The sequence below is a fragment of the Crotalus tigris genome, unplaced genomic scaffold (assembly GCF_016545835.1).
Source record: "Crotalus tigris isolate CLP2741 ecotype Arizona unplaced genomic scaffold, ASM1654583v1 scf7180000023606.2106662, whole genome shotgun sequence".
NCBI lineage: Eukaryota > Metazoa > Chordata > Lepidosauria > Squamata > Viperidae > Crotalus > Crotalus tigris.
This window is the reverse complement of record NW_024100074.1, coordinates 1,516,539-1,534,003: the sequence shown is the minus strand read 5'-3', so window position 1 is coordinate 1,534,003 and position 17,465 is coordinate 1,516,539. Positions and strand designations below refer to the sequence as shown.

The 17,465-nt window shown below is 34.7% G+C and overlaps 2 protein-coding genes across 12 annotated transcripts in view; one reads left to right on the top strand and one right to left on the bottom strand.

Annotated features, from left to right (window-relative positions):
* PPP2R3B (protein phosphatase 2 regulatory subunit B''beta) overlaps positions 1–4,815 on the top strand; it is a 99,326-nt gene extending 94,511 nt beyond the window's left edge. For all 4 annotated transcript variants that reach the window (XM_039319612.1, XM_039319613.1, XM_039319614.1 and 1 more), the window contains 3 exons: positions 925–1,043; positions 1,138–1,244; positions 3,689–4,815. In XM_039319612.1, coding sequence (XP_039175546.1) covers positions 925–1,043; positions 1,138–1,244; positions 3,689–3,833 — 371 coding nt within the window. In that variant the 3' untranslated portion in view covers positions 3,834–4,815. The remainder of the gene's footprint in view (positions 1–924; positions 1,044–1,137; positions 1,245–3,688) is intronic.
* Positions 4,816–6,538: 1,723 nt separating this feature from the next.
* Positions 6,539–17,465, bottom strand: part of LOC120297226 (cohesin subunit SA-2-like) — a 125,024-nt gene continuing 114,097 nt past the window's right edge. For 7 of the 8 annotated variants that reach the window (XM_039319604.1, XM_039319607.1, XM_039319608.1 and 4 more), the window contains 7 exons: positions 16,052–16,153; positions 11,011–11,177; positions 10,779–10,907; positions 9,311–9,498; positions 8,941–9,115; positions 8,052–8,133; positions 6,539–7,100 (listed from right to left, as the gene is read on the bottom strand). In XM_039319604.1, coding sequence (XP_039175538.1) covers positions 7,092–7,100; positions 8,052–8,133; positions 8,941–9,115; positions 9,311–9,498; positions 10,779–10,907; positions 11,011–11,177; positions 16,052–16,153 — 852 coding nt within the window. In that variant the 3' untranslated portion in view covers positions 6,539–7,091. Of the gene's footprint in view, positions 7,101–8,051; positions 8,134–8,940; positions 9,116–9,310; positions 9,499–10,778; positions 10,908–11,010; positions 11,178–16,051; positions 16,154–17,465 lie in introns of those variants that run through there. The other variant, XR_005553736.1, reaches the window with a different exon arrangement.

The following is a 17,465-nucleotide window of genomic DNA, read 5'->3' as shown; positions in this document are numbered from 1 at the left end:
ATTTAACTGCCTTGGCTTGGAAAGCTACTTGTTAAAGAAAGAAAGCAAGAAGAAAGAAACAGAAAATTTGACCTATTAGAGGGGGCATTACATTTAAATATTTGTTTGAATATGATTAAAAGAACAGATGACCCTTAGATATAATTAGACTTTTATAATGAAAGATATGATTTAGAATTAAAATAGTATTCTTTTTTTGATATGGGAAATATGAAAATAAGAGGATGGCTGGTATGAATAAAACTTTTAGCAACATAAATGTAATTAATATTGAGGAAATCATAACTGACAAAGATATTTCAAATATTGATGGGAAATCAAACCTTAAGAACATGAAAAACAGGATATTGATTTATGAATTTATATTATTGGTATTTGTAAATAGCATTAGTACAATACTAGTAAAATATAATGAGGATGTTTATATCCAACTTTGTATACATCAATAGTAAGAAGAATAGTAACTGTAATGAGAGGAAAATGGAAAAAATATGGGGAAGAAAGGATGATCAGGGAAAAAATACTGGATTGTGCACTACTGAACAGATTTATATTGAAGAAGTTAATGTTAAATTTGTGAACCCAGACATGTTGTTTACTAATCACTAAAGATTGTAATTTTTAAAAATCAATAAAACATAAAATAAAGAACTTTTACTTTTACCTTGAGAATGAATATGACTGCTCTTGGTAAGATGTTGTAAAATTATTGTTTTGATTAACAGCTGATGAAAATCATTCTTAAGCCAAACCTTTACGGTCATCCTAACTGAGGGACTTACAATTTTAGGCAATCCTAATCTGTCACTAATTGTACCTACTCAAGTATTAATAAAAACCAAGCTTTGAAATGTTAAATTTTACATGAGATATGCACCACAATCTAAAATTCAAGCATTTCAGACTTTTTTTTTCTGTTTCCAGGAAAAATAACTCTTCATGATTTAAAGAGATGTAAGATGGCAAACATTTTCTTTGACACTTTCTTCAATATTGACAAATATTTAGACCATGAGCAGAAGGATCAGTTTTCTGTGCTGAGGGTAAGGGCAATTGGTACTGAAAGAAATTTTGTCTATAAAGTCAATCTCAGTGTTTTATCAATTTAGTATTAAATGCCTTATGATAATATTTTAGGGGACTGAAAATGAAAATCAAGACATGTCTAATTGGGAAAAATATGCTGCTGAGGAGTATGATGTTCTAGTTGCTGAAGAAGCAGCCAGCGACCAGTGGAATGATTGGTAAGTAGCGTTTATATGATTATTGTTAGAATCCTTGGTGCTCTCTGAGCTTGATTGTTTTCTTGTAGACATCTCATTGCCAAACTAGGTAATATCAGTGCTAGACACCATTTCTCTATCATCACCAAAGAGTTTACTAAGTTAAACAAAAGTTAAACGATTCAATGCCTTTAGAACTAAGGAAGTGGTATCTTGAATGCAGTAACACAATATTTTTCTGAGTCGTCATCATTTATTGGTTCTGGTATTTTCTATTAAAATGCCTTACTGCCAAACAAAATGCTAATTATACTTTTATAAAATAATATTGTCAATTATTTCTACTATAGTCTAGAGTTAATTAACGGTAGAAGTGAATGGAGATGAATTTTGCTGGAGTTGGTTTGCTTGTGCCATTTTAATAGCTGTTACTGCATTCACTTATATCTTTTTAACACAAGAGCCCGTTTGAGCCACGTCTCATGGAGATTAATCTAGCTGGGGAAAATCATCAGCTGTCCTCCTCCTCGTGGGATTTTGATCGCACAAGCAATTAGCTAATTTTGCTAAGGCTGAGATGGAGACATAAGTAGCAGCGTTTGTTTCATAAAGAAATGCCAAACTGGCCTTTTTATTTAAAGCCTCATTGCTATTCCAGTATAGGCACAGTTACTTAATGTTGGTGTTGTATTTTGTGGAAAGAGACTGATTTTATTATAACAAAAGATTATTTAAATACATGTTTAAGGATCTTGTGTTCTCTTCCTTGAACAAAAAAACCCCACTGAAAATACCTTCAACTGCTCTAGGATACATTTGAGGCAGTAGGATGGTGCAAATACACCCTAATATCACTCAATGTTTTTATAATGACACTGACTTACTTGGGAGTTGGATATCCATACAGGCAGATAGATTGCTTGGTAGCTAATCTATGTTATGAAATTCTTTCTCCAGGAAGGACTACAGTCTTAATTTATGAGAAAAATATGTATGTCTGAAGGTTCTTTAAAAGCCATGCCTAAATATTTTGACAGGTCATATATTTTAACTTGATTTTTTTAACAATGTAGTGTTATTAACTTTAAGCCTTCCAAGGTAAAAAAAATTATTAAAAATCATTATTATTAAATAATTTGACAAACTATCCTGACAGAAAAGATTGTTAGAGAAATCCAGTGTTGTGGGAACTGGCTAGATCAAAGGCTCTCAACCTCCTGCCTTTTCTGTGTTACAGGCTCCAGGAACAATTCTCAAGATACATAGGAGGAGGGATGCTTCATCTCCTTCTCCTCTTTCACGGACAGAAGCAATTCTGTCAGCAGACTTATTTTATTACTTTTAGTCCAACAGATGATAACCAGTTGCCTTCAGGAAGTGCACAAAATAGACAATTTTTTACCCACAAATAGTGGACACATAGAATGAATAGGGATATGTTGCTACCTGATGTCACATACTCGCTTTCATCTAGGATTAATTCTAGAAATAGAAAGTGGATTTAACTGAGAGAGGGCAGAAACCCACTGAATAGTGCGGCCTACTTCTGAATAAGTGGACATACACTTCCAAAGTAAAGTGCATTCCTATCTATATTTATTTTCCCCAAGGAACAAGTGGCCCCACTGTAGCATAAACATGGATATTAGGACTGTGCAATAGTTGCTATTTAAAGAGGGAAAGATGCTTCAAAGCATGCAAGGGCAGTCATGTAACCCCCATTAGCAACTCTTTAAAGCAGCTATCTCTTTTGATGGGCTCTCACAGCTGTCCTCCACAACTGCAGTTCAACCCTGGGAAAAATCATTTGGTTTAAGCAGCTGTCAAAAAAAATATTAAACATACACACTGCATACTCCGACACACATTTCTCCATTTGAATCCAAAGCTGCATGTAGTCCTAATGTATATTGTCTTTAAAATTCTTTTAAGTAATAGTGCACAGTAAGATTTACCCATTTCCTGTTTTTCAGATTATGGAATATGATGTAATAAACAAGTTACTTTTATGAATATGTATACAGGTAGTCCTTGACAACCATTCATTTAACAATGGTTTAAAGTTATGACAACCTTGGAAAAAACTTACGACCTATATAGCACTTATGACTGCTGTATATACCCTCCCCCATGGTCATATGATCAGAGTTTGGTCACCTGGCGACCATCTAGCATTTATGCCTAGTTGCAGCATCCTTTGGTCACGTTGCAATTTGGGAGTTTTTTGCCTATTTGTGGCAAAAAAAAAAGCAATCCACTGGGGAAACTGGATTCGCTTAACAACCACATAATTTGCTAAACAACCAGAATGATACATTTAATGACTGCTATCAGATTATTGTAAAATAAGGTTCCATTCTATTTACAATTACAGTGACTTGTAATGGAAATTTTGGTCCCAATTTTGCCTGTAAGTCGAGAACTATCTGCAGTCTGAATCTGTTCCCATTTCTTTTTCATTTTAGTTATGAAGCTGAGCTGATTCCTGATGAACATCAAAAGACCAACATATTAAAATATCAAATGGAAAAAAGACCTTTGTTTGATATGCCTTCCCATTTGGCAGATGTTGACTTGGATGATTATGACTATGAAGATGATTTTGAATAAACTATATTTGTAGAAGTGTAAAGATTGTTTCTGCAGCAGGTCTGCTAAATCTGTGTAGAATTCTGTCTCCAGAAAAGAGTAAAATAGAGTTTCTTGTGCTGCAAAATTAATACTTTCAAAATATCTAAATGGTTACATTTGTATGGAATGACACTTTTTATGTATTTATTCAATGGATTGTTGCCTAGGAAAAATAGTTAAATTATTTGTAGATACTCTTCCTTTAAGGGATTAGTGTATCTTGTGTAAAGTAAATTTACTGGCTTGTTTTTATACAAAATACTAAACTTTTTATTGATCACTATAATAATGGAAATCCTTGCTCTTGCAGTCTCCAAGCTAAAACTAACTTTGTCAAGATTCAAGGAGAAAAGTGTCATGATTGTGAATGGAGATCGCAGTTCAGAAGTCAAGTAAAGCATCACTGGATAAGCTAGATACACACTGGTACATGTAGCAAATATCCTGCCTGAAAACAGGCTGTAATTTTCTACCCTTTAGCATTCATTTTGTTCTACTGACTCCAATTTAAAAACTGGCTTTTATTGTTCAGTTAACAGTTGTGGATATTATATTCCATGTCAAGGGAATCAATTGTAAGTTTTACTTGATCTGTGATGTGCACTAACCTTGTATGGGCATTTAGTGTGTTTCTTCAGTGGTTGGCTAATGACACATTCCATGAATATTGTTACCAACAGTGTCAAAGTAGCTGAACAGTCTGATGCTTTATTTGCCTATATGAGGTGAGAGACTGCTTACAGGGCAAGATAGATGTTGCTATTCTAGTTTTTAAAAAAGCATAACGTTTGTAGTGCCTTAATTATTCTTATGTTCACACAAGAAATGAAATATGGTAAAGCAAATCCTTGCTGTTAGGTTTTCCCAATAAACAACAATCTATCTTGTTTGCTGTGCAGATCTGTTAAATATTTAAAATATCATGTTCGTATTTTCAAATAAAGTTTTTTCATACGTATAACTCAGCATTTATTTATTTTTTTATGTATCCGATCATCACAGATGTTACTGAAAGTAACTTCTGGTTTGAATCTCAGAATCATTTTTTTAAAATAGCAACTTTGAATAATCTAATTAATAGCTGTACACATTTTTCATACTTTGTGATCTACAGCAGAGTGACTTCAGTTTGCCTTCCAGAATTGGGGATTATAGCTCCCAGTAATCCCATACTCCTCAAACAAAGCTAAACTATCCATTTTCACAAATTCAAATATGATTCTGATAAAGCTATAGCACAGATAATTCAGCTGTGTAACTACAAACCACCTTTTTATAGTTGAATATAATGACAATATTAGTGCAATTTAATGAAGACTTGCAGTCTCTATACACAACATTAGGATGGCTGAAAGATTTTTTTCTATGTATGACACTTTTCTTTCAGAACAAGTTTTGGTGTTACAGTATTCCTTTTGAATTGTTAAGTTTTCTTGTGATGATTTTGAATTCTGCATACAACTATGTAGAACTTAAGGTGAGCTGTAAAATGGCATTACAAAGCTGAGGGAAAACCAGGAAATAATTTTTATAACAGATTTATAGCCTGCCTTTTCCTGAAAAATAAGTCTTAAAATATGGTATGTTTTTTGACAGTAGCATCTCTGCCTGTAATTACCAATTTCTTTTCCTTCATATGGACCGTGATCAATATCAAACATTGTTTTAGGATTTGAACAGAGTTTTGGCTACATGTGAAAAAACATATTGCTTGGATCCCAATCTTATCAACTAAAAAAGGAAAACAGTAAAATTTGCAGTTTTTCAGGTCTAGGTCTATCTATCTCGATGGAGCAGCCAGTACAGCAAATCTAGTATCAAATAAGTGATAGATATATTTTGATGCTACTGGCTTATTCATTCATTTATTCATTCATTCATTCATGTCAAATGTGCAAACAGAGACAGGCTCTCTAGCTCCAGGAATGCAGGTCCCAAGAGTGTTGGTGCAATATGAATTGTAAATAATGAAAAGTCACAATGTTAGCTAATGAAAAAAAATATACTTGAGCAACAAGGTAAATTCCAAACTCATTTCCTCTCATTCTCATTATTCAAAACATAACTTCTTGACAGAACACTAATTTGTCCCCCCCCCCCAAAAAAAGTTGGAGCTAAGTGGTAGAACATCTGTTTTGCTAGTTGGCCAGTTCAGGCACACCTGGGAAAGGATTTAATCTGAAATACTGAGAAACTGTTGATCACAACAGAGAACAGTGTTTCTCAATCTTGGTAACTTCCCAGATGTCCAGAAGTTCAACTCCCAGAATTCTCAGCATTAGCAATACTGTGGGTTGAAATTCACATATGCCAAAGCTTCTAGGATGAGAAACACGCAGAGCATAGTATTTTAGATGGGCAAACTCTCTGCCTTGGTGTAAGATAGCTTTTTAGGATGTTTTTCTCAATAGCATCACATGACTTATAAACAAGGTGTTGTCATAAAATAGTCAATATATTTAGGACTGTTGTAGTCTGGAATATAGATTAAGCAACAAATATGCAGATTGTTTTATCACTAATGCTACCCATGTAAATTATACTTGCATCCTATATTGCAATTCACCCACTTGGGAAAGGTTACTGCGATAGCCATGACATTTGTTTCCTAGTGCCATAATACTGTTATCTTTTTCATTTTTTCCCACTATAAGAAAAAATGACTTGCTTTAGAAATACAGACAGGCTGAACAAATCATTCAGTTTATTTTACAAACAGCTGAATATAAAAATGAGAAATGGATGCCTTCTTTTAAAAAACAGTGATGATAAACATTATGGTAGCAGAGTGAACATTTTGTTGTGATACCTAAGGCAGCACACAAGAGGCAAAGTTTGTGTATTTTTTTCTGATTTACATTAATTTCTATATTTTTGCTCTTTGAATCCCCTGGCCTGCTCTCTTGAAAACAGGTTGTCTACCTTATTTAAAGTTTCCTCTTTTCCATTTTGTCATAAAATACTGAGCTGCAGCTTCTTGATAGACTTTTCCAATCTACAGAGTCAAGAACCACATTTCAGACAGAAAGTCAAGTGTGCTTAAAAAAATTGTGAGTGAAAATATCAGAAAATATTGGCTGAAGAAGCTTCTATTTTATATAAATTTACCAGACCATGTTGGGTTCTACCAATCAAGCATCCAAAAAGTTCTGGCAAAAATAGTTCAAAACCCCAAAAGATTGGCTTTTATTTTTATTTACATTAAAAAGTAGAGACATTTCCAGCAGTCTTCTTCTTTTAGGTATTCTAAACAATATAAAATTAAGACAATTAGTGACAAAGATAATGTTTTAACAGACAAATTTCTTAAATTATGCTCCCCAATAGCCTCTTACAATTACTATAATTCCTTGTAGATAAGATAGTGTTCTGGAATGTATAACCTCTCCTATTTTATAAAACAATTTTAATTATTAATCTGCACTCACTAGATTACATGAGATCCAAATAGCACATTTAATCTACATTTTCTTTTGACTAAAATTCTCTAGATTCAGTCCATTTTACCTCTTACTAAAAAAAAGTCCCTTGTTGAGAAAAGATACAGTTCCAGAGATTTACTTTTTTGTTATGAAAATTTCCAAGGTAACATATTAGTCTGTAAATAAGAAAATAAGGATGCTCTGCCATAGGAAAGGCACCAAACCCCAAGCCATGCTCAGCTAGGGCAGAAGAATGACAGATAGTAAGATGTATCAGCAATGGCCGGGTTTTTTTTTCATTTCCCTTCTACTATTTCCAGTGTCAGAGAGGGTGGGATCAAGATAATAGGAAGCTGTTAATCCAGATAATTCCAAGCCATCTAATACATCCCTTTACACTCATGTGCTAATATCTGGCAAGATTCTATTACAGGGATCATGGAAATGAACTTAGGTAAAACAAAAGAATTACTAAAGCAAATTACTTCAAGGGGATTAATTGATATATTATTTCTATTAGTGAAAGAAAAAAATAATTTAAAGCTATAGAATCACTCTTGCAGAATCCAGTCTGGGTTGGTCACCAGGACCGGAGAGTTTGCCTTCTGAGCTTTTGGAGGCCAGAGAGAAGCTCCCCAAGAGTGGGGGCCCAAGCAAGAGTCCAAAAGCTCAGAAGACCAAAACCTCCGAGGTCTCGGTGACCAACCCAGACTGTATCCTGCAACATCCCCCTGGGACACGTATTTTCGCCTTCATTCATGAAACTCATTCTTACCTGCTCAGCACCAACAACATCAACTTCAGCATCTTCAGGTGGAGCCTCTGTTGAATCCTCTTCCTTGACTGGAGCCTGGGTACTAAAATGAGAAAAAGAAAAATTTGTTTCTTGTCTTTCAAGTGAAATCACGACTTTGCTTGGTTCTTGTTAATTTTACAATAATAATTCTGAGAAATCAATATTTAATCATAATAATTTAGGAATCGATTAATACAATAGTTAAATTAATGTAAGACCCAAATTTCATCCCTAGCATTGTCAGTTTCTTTTTCAAAAAAAGTTCGTTTCTGTCGAAAATCTGAAAGCTGTTGCCGTTGTCCTAGACAACATTAAGGTAAATGGATCAATAATCTGATTTAGAATATGACAGCACTGAATGTTCTTCAACAAAGACTCCATTTAAATGTCATATCTTTTTTGTCCATACACTCGGCAAAGCTCCACTCCTTTTAAAATAATTAAAAAAAACCTAATGTATTTAAATGTTTCTAAATAGAACTTTTTTGAATGGAAAAATTTCTTATATCAAACCTGCTTTGTAAGTTTAAAAAATGGCTTTCTATTCAGCAAAAAGACAGGAAGATTGTAGTGGTTGTCATAAATTTGAAAACCATGATGGAATTATATAAAACATTAAACAATGTTTTGGACTGTGGCCTGTGGATATTAAGTTTCAATTAACCCCCAATATCAAATAATGTTTAAATCACAGTCAGATTAAATCACAGATTCAATTAGCCCCCAATATCAAATAATGTTTAAATCATCACAAAATCTTGGACATATTTTGAAGAAAAAAAACACTGCAACTTCTAACTGCATCTCATGAACTAAATTTGATGGCCATCCTGTTTATCAAAGTTAATCCAACAACTCTTCTTCTTACCTATGTTTTTTCTTTGGAATTGCAGGACTCAATGGGATGGAATATTCTTGGTGATAACTATCATGAGATTTTAGCCTCTTCCTGTTTCTTAGTCTCAAGGAAGGCAGGCAGAATGGATAATGAGTCTCAGAAGTCCTGTTTGTTCTGTCTGTGTGACTGATTTTAGACCAGGATCCTAAAACACACAATTTCATCTTTCACACTTTAGCAGCACTCAGCCATGTATCCCACTGAACATTGAAGTAGCAATATACAGATATTATTGAGGCTTAAATTCATCCTACTTGAAGTGTATATCAAAAATGTTGACATGTCATCAATCCTATGATACAGATGCAAGCTTTTTATACATAGTTTAGAAATGTCATACCTTCAGATAATTTCCTTTTAAAAGATGTCCTAGTAATGTTAACAGTTGGCCACTCTTGTGAGCTACTGACAGCAGAATTCTCATCATCATCATTAACCAACAAAGAAGTTCTGTACCAAGCCAGTGAGTACCAGGTATCTTCTTTACAAAGTGCTGTTTCGGGTACATATCTTAGCAAATAACTATATCTGAATGTGAAGATTGGGGAGAAAACCATTAAATTACTTTTTTCCCTATTTTAATTAACATTCTTTCAGAAAAGGTGCAAATACTCATGATATTACAAATGTGATAACCTCCAACCTCGCTTCTCATCCAAAATGTGGCAACAGATCATTGGTACTTCCCCAGTGCTCCAGGATCTTTGAAATCTCCAACCTTGCTTCTCATCCAAGAAATTTCTTCAGTGAATCCCTACCATTCACTTAGCACTGAAGAAGCTTCTTGGATGAGAAGCAAAACGTTTTCAAGGAAAAAACCAAGGAAATCCAGTTGCCTTTGGAAAAGCACCTTTGGGACAACCATGACCTGGATGACTGAGAATCTCTGTAGACATTTAACTGTCCTGAATTTTAATAGCACTGTTTTTAAGGTGTGTGCTTTTTCTCCCTGTAAACATTATGCGTTTTTTAAACAAAGCGGTATATAAATTAATAAGAAAACTTACTGTATTGTGGCTGGTTCCAAATTATATTTAATTGCTTAATTATATAGTCTAACCTAGACATTAAATACATTGTCAATTTTCCTGACTTGCTCATCAACACATGCTCCTCTGCATGTATAAATACATATAAATATACAGTAATTATTGAAACATGTTCATCTCCATTGATCTACAATTTTCAGAGTTACCAAAAGGTCAGACTAAAACAATGGAAAACTTAATTGTTCAGTGTAAACACAAATGTACGTATGAACAGTTTAAATAAAACTAAAATCAATTAAAACTAAAACACAACTACACTAATTTTTCAGCACATACATTAATTTATTATTTATGTCTTGCCTTTATTATTTTTTCCAAATAACTCAAGGCAACAAACATATCAAACACTCCTATTTTCCTCCAACAACAACCTTGTGAGTGGGTTGGGTTGACAGAAGTGACTGGCCCAAAGTCACCCAGATGGCTTTCATGGCTAAGGCAGAACTTAAACTCATGGTCTTCTGCTTTCTAGCCTAGTGACCAAACTGGCTAGACCACTAGACAAAACACATAGTACAAGAGCAAATGCATCATTCTTGACAATGACTGGATTTCTAAAATTAAATAATTTAGATATGTTTAAATGGCTGAACTTTCACAAAATTGTAAATATAAAATGTCATATAAATACATCAGCATTTCAGGGGCAAAACTGTTGAATATTATATATATTTTTCTGAGACCTCTGTGCAACTTTCTATGATTGTGTTCAATCAATCACCACTGATTTTTTTATATAAAATCAAAAATAACACTTACACAAGTCTTTTATCAGGCTTTAGAAGCTTATTGGAGAATTCGCTGAGGATGACGAGAAAATTTAAGTTAGGAGGTAAGCACTTCCCTTCCATTCCAGCTGCCCCTTGGAAGGCGAATTCAATACCTTCCCTTTCAACAGGAGTAAGGAAGAAATGGATAACAGAAAGGATATTTACAAGATGGACATCCTTCAAACAGAAGACTAAGGGGGCAACATGTAATTGGCACATACTTGTGTATCCTAGCTACAGATTCTCGACTTTTCATCTGGTCCCATCCAAATGTCAAAGAAAAACGCCGGGCAAGCTCTTTAATATTGTTGAAAGAGATGGAAGAGGAATCCAAGCTATTGCTGATATTGCTGCCATCACCTTGGCTTTCAATGTGCTCCTGAAACAGCTGCAGATCATAGACATTGGTTTAAAGTTTATAGGCAATAAAACAGTCCCCAAGAGGACATACCTGGCATAGAACCAGCAGATTCCTTGCTCAGGATGCAAGCATATACCAATTTATACAATAATCCAATTATATATTTTAAGAATCCCACCAAGCTGAACAAGAATGTGAATGGCACAGAGGAAAATCAAGAGCAGGAAGTTTAGGGAAGAGAACAAGAGAACAAGATATCATTAGCATGATATATTGAAATATTTGCTGCAAAGAAAATTTGTTCCCATTTAAAACAAGGGTTCTGGTTTTTGTAATGAGCACAAAATATTCTCTCTCATAAGTACCAGAGAGAGCAATCATTTGTCTCAAGTTATGCACAGCTGATTATAAATATTCTTGATAAATATTTAATTGTTCATTTAAAAACTAGTATATATTTCTTTTAATCTTGACAATGTTCTGTTTTTATTTACTGTATTGCATTACAGCATACATTATTGCAGATTAAATTTTAATTCATGCCCTTAAAAAGTGGAGGACAGAATAGCATATATAAATAAAACATAATTGATAAAATTGTTATTTTCTAAATTTTGCTTTGGAAGTGGAATCTGTAGCAAGTTAAATCTGGAGTTGCAAATCCATCTTTAGCATGCAAACATATGCCCAGGATGGGATGAGACATTGAAAAATAATTAGGCACTCTTGCAGCCACTTTTTCACTACAAATTGTATTAGTTGAAAATAGTTCATTTTATTATTTAATTAATACTTTAATTAAATACTTGTCTAAAATAGTTACTGCTTATTTGATAAATTTATATTGATATACCCCTTTATTGTTTTAATCTGTTAGATATATGTGATCTAAGTTTTTGACTTCCTGCCAACTTCTCCATTGACTTTACTTGTGGGAAACCAGCAGGGAAGGTCACAAATTGTGATCATGTGACCATAGCACACTGCAACAGTTAGAAATACGGGCCAGTTGCCAAGTGTCTGGGTGGTAATCATGTGATTGCAGAGGCTCTGCAATGGCTGGAATTTCAACAACTAGTCATAAGTGCTACACCACTGTTTTAAGTTCAAATGGTAACTGAACAAAGGGTAACTGAACAATTAAGCGAGGATCACCTGTGTTCAATCATGTGTTCATAAAAACATAAAGAAAAATCTATGCTGTAAGGAAATACAATTGCCAATATAGGTAGATTTCATTATGGATTTAGACCAGCATATGACAACTACCAAGTGTGTCTACCAAAAATGAGCCCTGTATGAGCCTAAATATTAATCTACTCTTATATTGAAAAGACAATGTACAGAGGTAGTTCTTGGAGTGCCCCATAATAATAAAATTTCTTTTCAGTAGCGATCAGGCATATCAAAGACTAAACTATTTTTATATTTAATTCAAAAACTTTACGGAAACACAAATTAAAGCAAATAAGGAAGACTTTTCTATTGGTTTGCTATATTTTTATGCTTTATATATTTTATTGTACTGTGCAGTGTTAATTAAAAAATTCCTAATTAAAAAATACCTATACAGCTAAGATCAGTCCATCTATATATCACAACACAAAAGAGAAGGCATATTCTGTTTCCCCATGAAGATTGGTTAGGTGGTTTATCATATTTTAATCTGCACTATTTCAAGGTCAGTCCAAACTGGATCAATTGCCTAAGCAATATGTAAACACAGACTGCTGAGTATGTGAACAGAACTTACAACTTACTGAATGCTGAGCCTCCCCTTATTTCACATTTCAGGGGATAACTTATGAAACTTAAGTTCATTTTGATAACATGTGTGAAATCCAGTGAAGTCATATATTGGCCATCTGAAGAGAGATGTTTTGAAGCCTGGAGGCTGCCCTAGATATTAGCTTCACACAGCTAGTTCTGAGCAGTTAAATAGGATAACTGTCTAACTAAAGCAATACCTTTAGTGCAACTTGTTTGGAAAGTATGTTGCTAGCAGTCATCTCAGTAGTTTTGTAGCCTGTGAGATCATAAATTTCTCTCATTAGAGAGAGAACAACCAGCTATCATCTTTTCTCCCAAAATATTTGCCCTATAAGTTTTTCTTGAAAGAGCATTTTTCCATTTATTTTGTTTATTTAATCTTAGTTTGTGATATGAAATAGCAAAATAAGACACCATTGACGAATAGTCTTCATACATACATACATGTTTTCCTTTGTTTCTATGAATTCTGCTCTCTATATTTACTATACCTATGTGCCAATCAGTTATCTCAGTCAAATGGAAGACTCATTACTGTATATTCTCTTTGAATCCCTTCATTCACATTTCTCTAGTGCAGGATTCTGAAGAGACCATTGGGAGGAGGACTAGGGATGAAGAGGCTGAAAATCCCTCCCTTGCCATTTCTTCAATCTCTCAACTCTTCCAATCAGCCTAATATTAACACTCAAGATTGTATCTGTGCCCTCCAAATTATCTGAGGTTCTTTGTCTCAAATTCATATTTCAACTCATTAGCGAGTCCTTCTTGAAATTGGTCAATCAGACCTAAATTGTTCTAACCCCCATCCCTAGTAAATAATAGAAAACATATAGGCACACACATCACACAATGTTGATATTGTTTGGCCTTCCACATCTCATGGCTTCCCATTTCCTCCTTGCAAAAACCACTAAAGAAAATCTAATCCTTGCATAAAATTCTGGTAATTCTTCTGTATTATTCTGTAATTCTGTATTCATTATTTCTATCAATAATGGCTGTCCCATTTCACCTAACCAGCATAAATTCATGTTGATGCAATCTGTAGGAAATTCTGCAGGCTGATTCACATAAAACAATTCATTCCAAAATGCAAAAATCAGGAACTGATCCTGGTCTCTTCCAAAACTTCTCTGGCAAACCTCCACAACACTGCAAAAACATCAGTTGGGTTGTATGTTGTTATACTAACTGAAATAAACTTTGTCCTAAATGCTGTGTTAATTGCATCATGGCATTTGCAGGTTAGTTATTTGTAAATCACCTGTCGGTGTTACAATAAAGTTACAGCAAAGTGCTACAGAGACAATGGGGTTCCCTGAAGGTTGAATACCATCTCTATGAACAAGGGTAAGATTCTCTGCCTCTTTTAAGAGAGTGGGTCCCTTATAAAATTGATCAGGAAACAGACCCCAAGTTGATTAGAACTACGCTTTATTGAGATAGGCTACTGTAATAAAATTTTGCAAGCCTAACTGCATTTTTCTTTTCTTCCCTCTTACAATCCCAAGAAGTCACAGAGGAATCAGTCTGAATTCCTTTCTAATGCTTTCCTTGTTTCCCAGGTTCTAAATAGTTTCTCCAAGGCATCTTCACTGCTACTTTCAAGCTCCAAGTAAGAATATTGCTGACATCCAGATGGATAAGTCAACCAGAGCAAAATAAGAAGGAACTTTCTATCTATTATGTCTAACATTCATAGATATATCCACAAAAGTCAGCATATGATTTCTTGAGGAAGTACAAGGAAAAGATCCCAATCAAAAAGACCAAAGCATTTGTTGAAAAAGAAAGGTTTTTCATAATCTTCCTGAACATAAGAAGGTAATGTCAAAGAGAATATCAAACCTTATGCTTCCCACTACAGAGTGACTGCAAACTCAAGTACATAATTACTGATTAAAGTTACCCATTCAGATAGAAGAATTGAATCCATGTAAAATAGAGCCCCAGATCCCAACTTTTGTTATCCATTATTAAAAGTATCAAATACTGACAAAAGATCTAACAAAAACAAGAAGGGTAATTCACCATCAATGTTTGTGTTCAACCAGAGCATCTAATTCTATTTCAACCCCATGACTGAATGTGAACTCAGCCTGGCATAGATATCTGTTTCCTGTAAGACCTGAAGAGCCAGGAAAGATGTGAAGTAATCAGTTCAAACCAGAAAGTTCTATCCACTTCTTTGAGTTCTATAAAATCAGAAGAATCCTAGATAATCACACAAGACCTTATTTGAGGACTCTACAAATTGATTTCTAACTCAGAGCAAATCGGAGTGACATTATCTACAAAGAAATTATCAAATGTACTTGGTGTGCTGACAGGCACTATATCACATCCATCTTTCCCCCAAAGGTCCAGGTAACACTGAACAGATCTGGCAGCTGCGAATCTGTAGACACTATACGTGTGAAGAACTGAGGCTTTGCTGTTCTTACGACAGGCTTAAACCACAGCTCACATCAGTTCTTGGTCACATTCATTCCTGCTAAGCACCACAAATGTGGTCATGTGACCGACCGCGGGGTGTATGTCAAGGACTATCTGAATTGTACTGTCATAAACCACAACTCACACACTTCTGCAATTCTCTAAATACAAATTAATTATTTCTCCAATTTATGTGAGAAACTTGTCTTTTTGACCCAGAAACACTCAACCCTCTGCAATTCTATGTACAGTTAGAGAGCTAAAGAAGTTCTCTTACTCATCTCTCCATTGTCTCATTCCAAGGGAGGAACTCTTCATCAATCCTCTCTATCTCTTACCAGGACTTCCCAACAATATTTTAAAATAGCATGACTACAAGATTTGATAATCACTGAATCAAGTGATTAAAAGAATGGGATCCAGAAGTGCATATAGCAGACTTCCATGACCTGGTAGCTATAATGAGTGCAGGGGAAGAAGTCATTGTCTTTTTTTTAAAAAATCCTCCTTTTAATAAAAAAAAGATTGCAGTAAGCTATCATGAAACCGGCTACCTTCTGCAAGTGAAACTCTTTCCTTTGTAGACCACCAGGAATAGATCTAAGTGCAACATATTTTCTAAAGTTCACTGCCAAAACAATGTTTTTGAATTGTTCTCACAGAAAGCATACTGTCCAGAGGAATATTCTCACCTGCTGTAAGCAGAGGATCAGTGTTCTTGCACTTTGAATTTTGTTGTTGTGCCTTGTCCGGCTCAAAGTCTCTTTAATTATATCTCCAAAGTCATTATATGCCTGTCAAATGGAAAAGAGGAACATAGTTTCTTAGATCAAAGAACAATGTCAAAGAAAACCTGGGAAATTAGAAGCCATTTTTTTAAAAAAAGGATGCCATTTAATTGACAGCTAGGAATAGGCAATATTAGAGATGCATAAAATATTTCAAATCTGAAATAAACAAAAGAAATTGTTCCTAGCTTAGCAGGAGGTCTGACCTTTCTGAGCTTGAGGTAGCTGTTTCAAAACAGGTGTTTTGAACTCAAACTGGCTTGTTGCTTGTTGAGAACATTTGGTCTGAACAGTGTTGGACCATTTTCGATATGCCCAAAATAACTGTCTCACATCTGAGGCAATGTTTCAGACATGTAATCTTCTGCATACTATTAATATTTGCAGCACAATCTTCCCTATGACTGGACAAGTAGACAGCAATGTCCAAATTCATGTCTACAGTTTGGATAATCAACATTTTGCACCCAGATGTGCTGGATTTTAATTTTCTTCAGCCCTTGAAAGCACAATTATGGAGCTAGAAGTTGTAATTCAAACATATTGAGGGCATATAATTGTCTACTCTTGATTTACAGCCTTCCTACCTTAGGTTATTTGGCACATAACTTTATTCTATTTGTGAAGTAGCTAATTTGTTTAATTCAAAATCAGATTCAATTAATTTTATTAGAATACATTGCCAATAAAATATGTTTAGAACCATATTTAAAGCAACACAAAACCCACCCCTGATTTACATGATACCATTGTAGCACACGTGATGTCATTTTTTACTATTGCCCCGCTGCCCCCACCCATTGTACAAAAAAATATGTTTCCCTTTTCAAGCATTCATATTGGATATAAGGAGTATGCTTTCCCTTCAAAAATAACAGGTTTCTAGGCTTTCATATGCCAAAGGTTTTCTATAACACAGTGTGCATGTTTTACTTCACAGGTATATGTCAGGACCCCTCAAATAGATTTGCCTTCAGTTTATTGTTTATATTTACGTATTCTTTTTCGGGGCCTGCCATTCTGTTGGGAGGGGGGCTGATTGGTTGGAGGAATGTATTTGCCTTGCTCTGTTTTGCCCTCCCTCTGTGTGAAAGGAATGTGGCTTGAAAACATGTGTCTTATCTCCAGACGATGGAGCCTGGGACCGTTGGGAAACAAAACTGAGAGAGACCTTGAAAAGGGCACTAAAGCATTAGGTCAGGGATGTCAAACTCAATTTCATTGAGGGCCGTATCAGCACTGCAGTTGCCCTGGGGGGGCGGGGGGTGCAGCCGACTGGGTGGGCGTGGAGGGAGTAGATGTGGCCTACTGGGTGGGT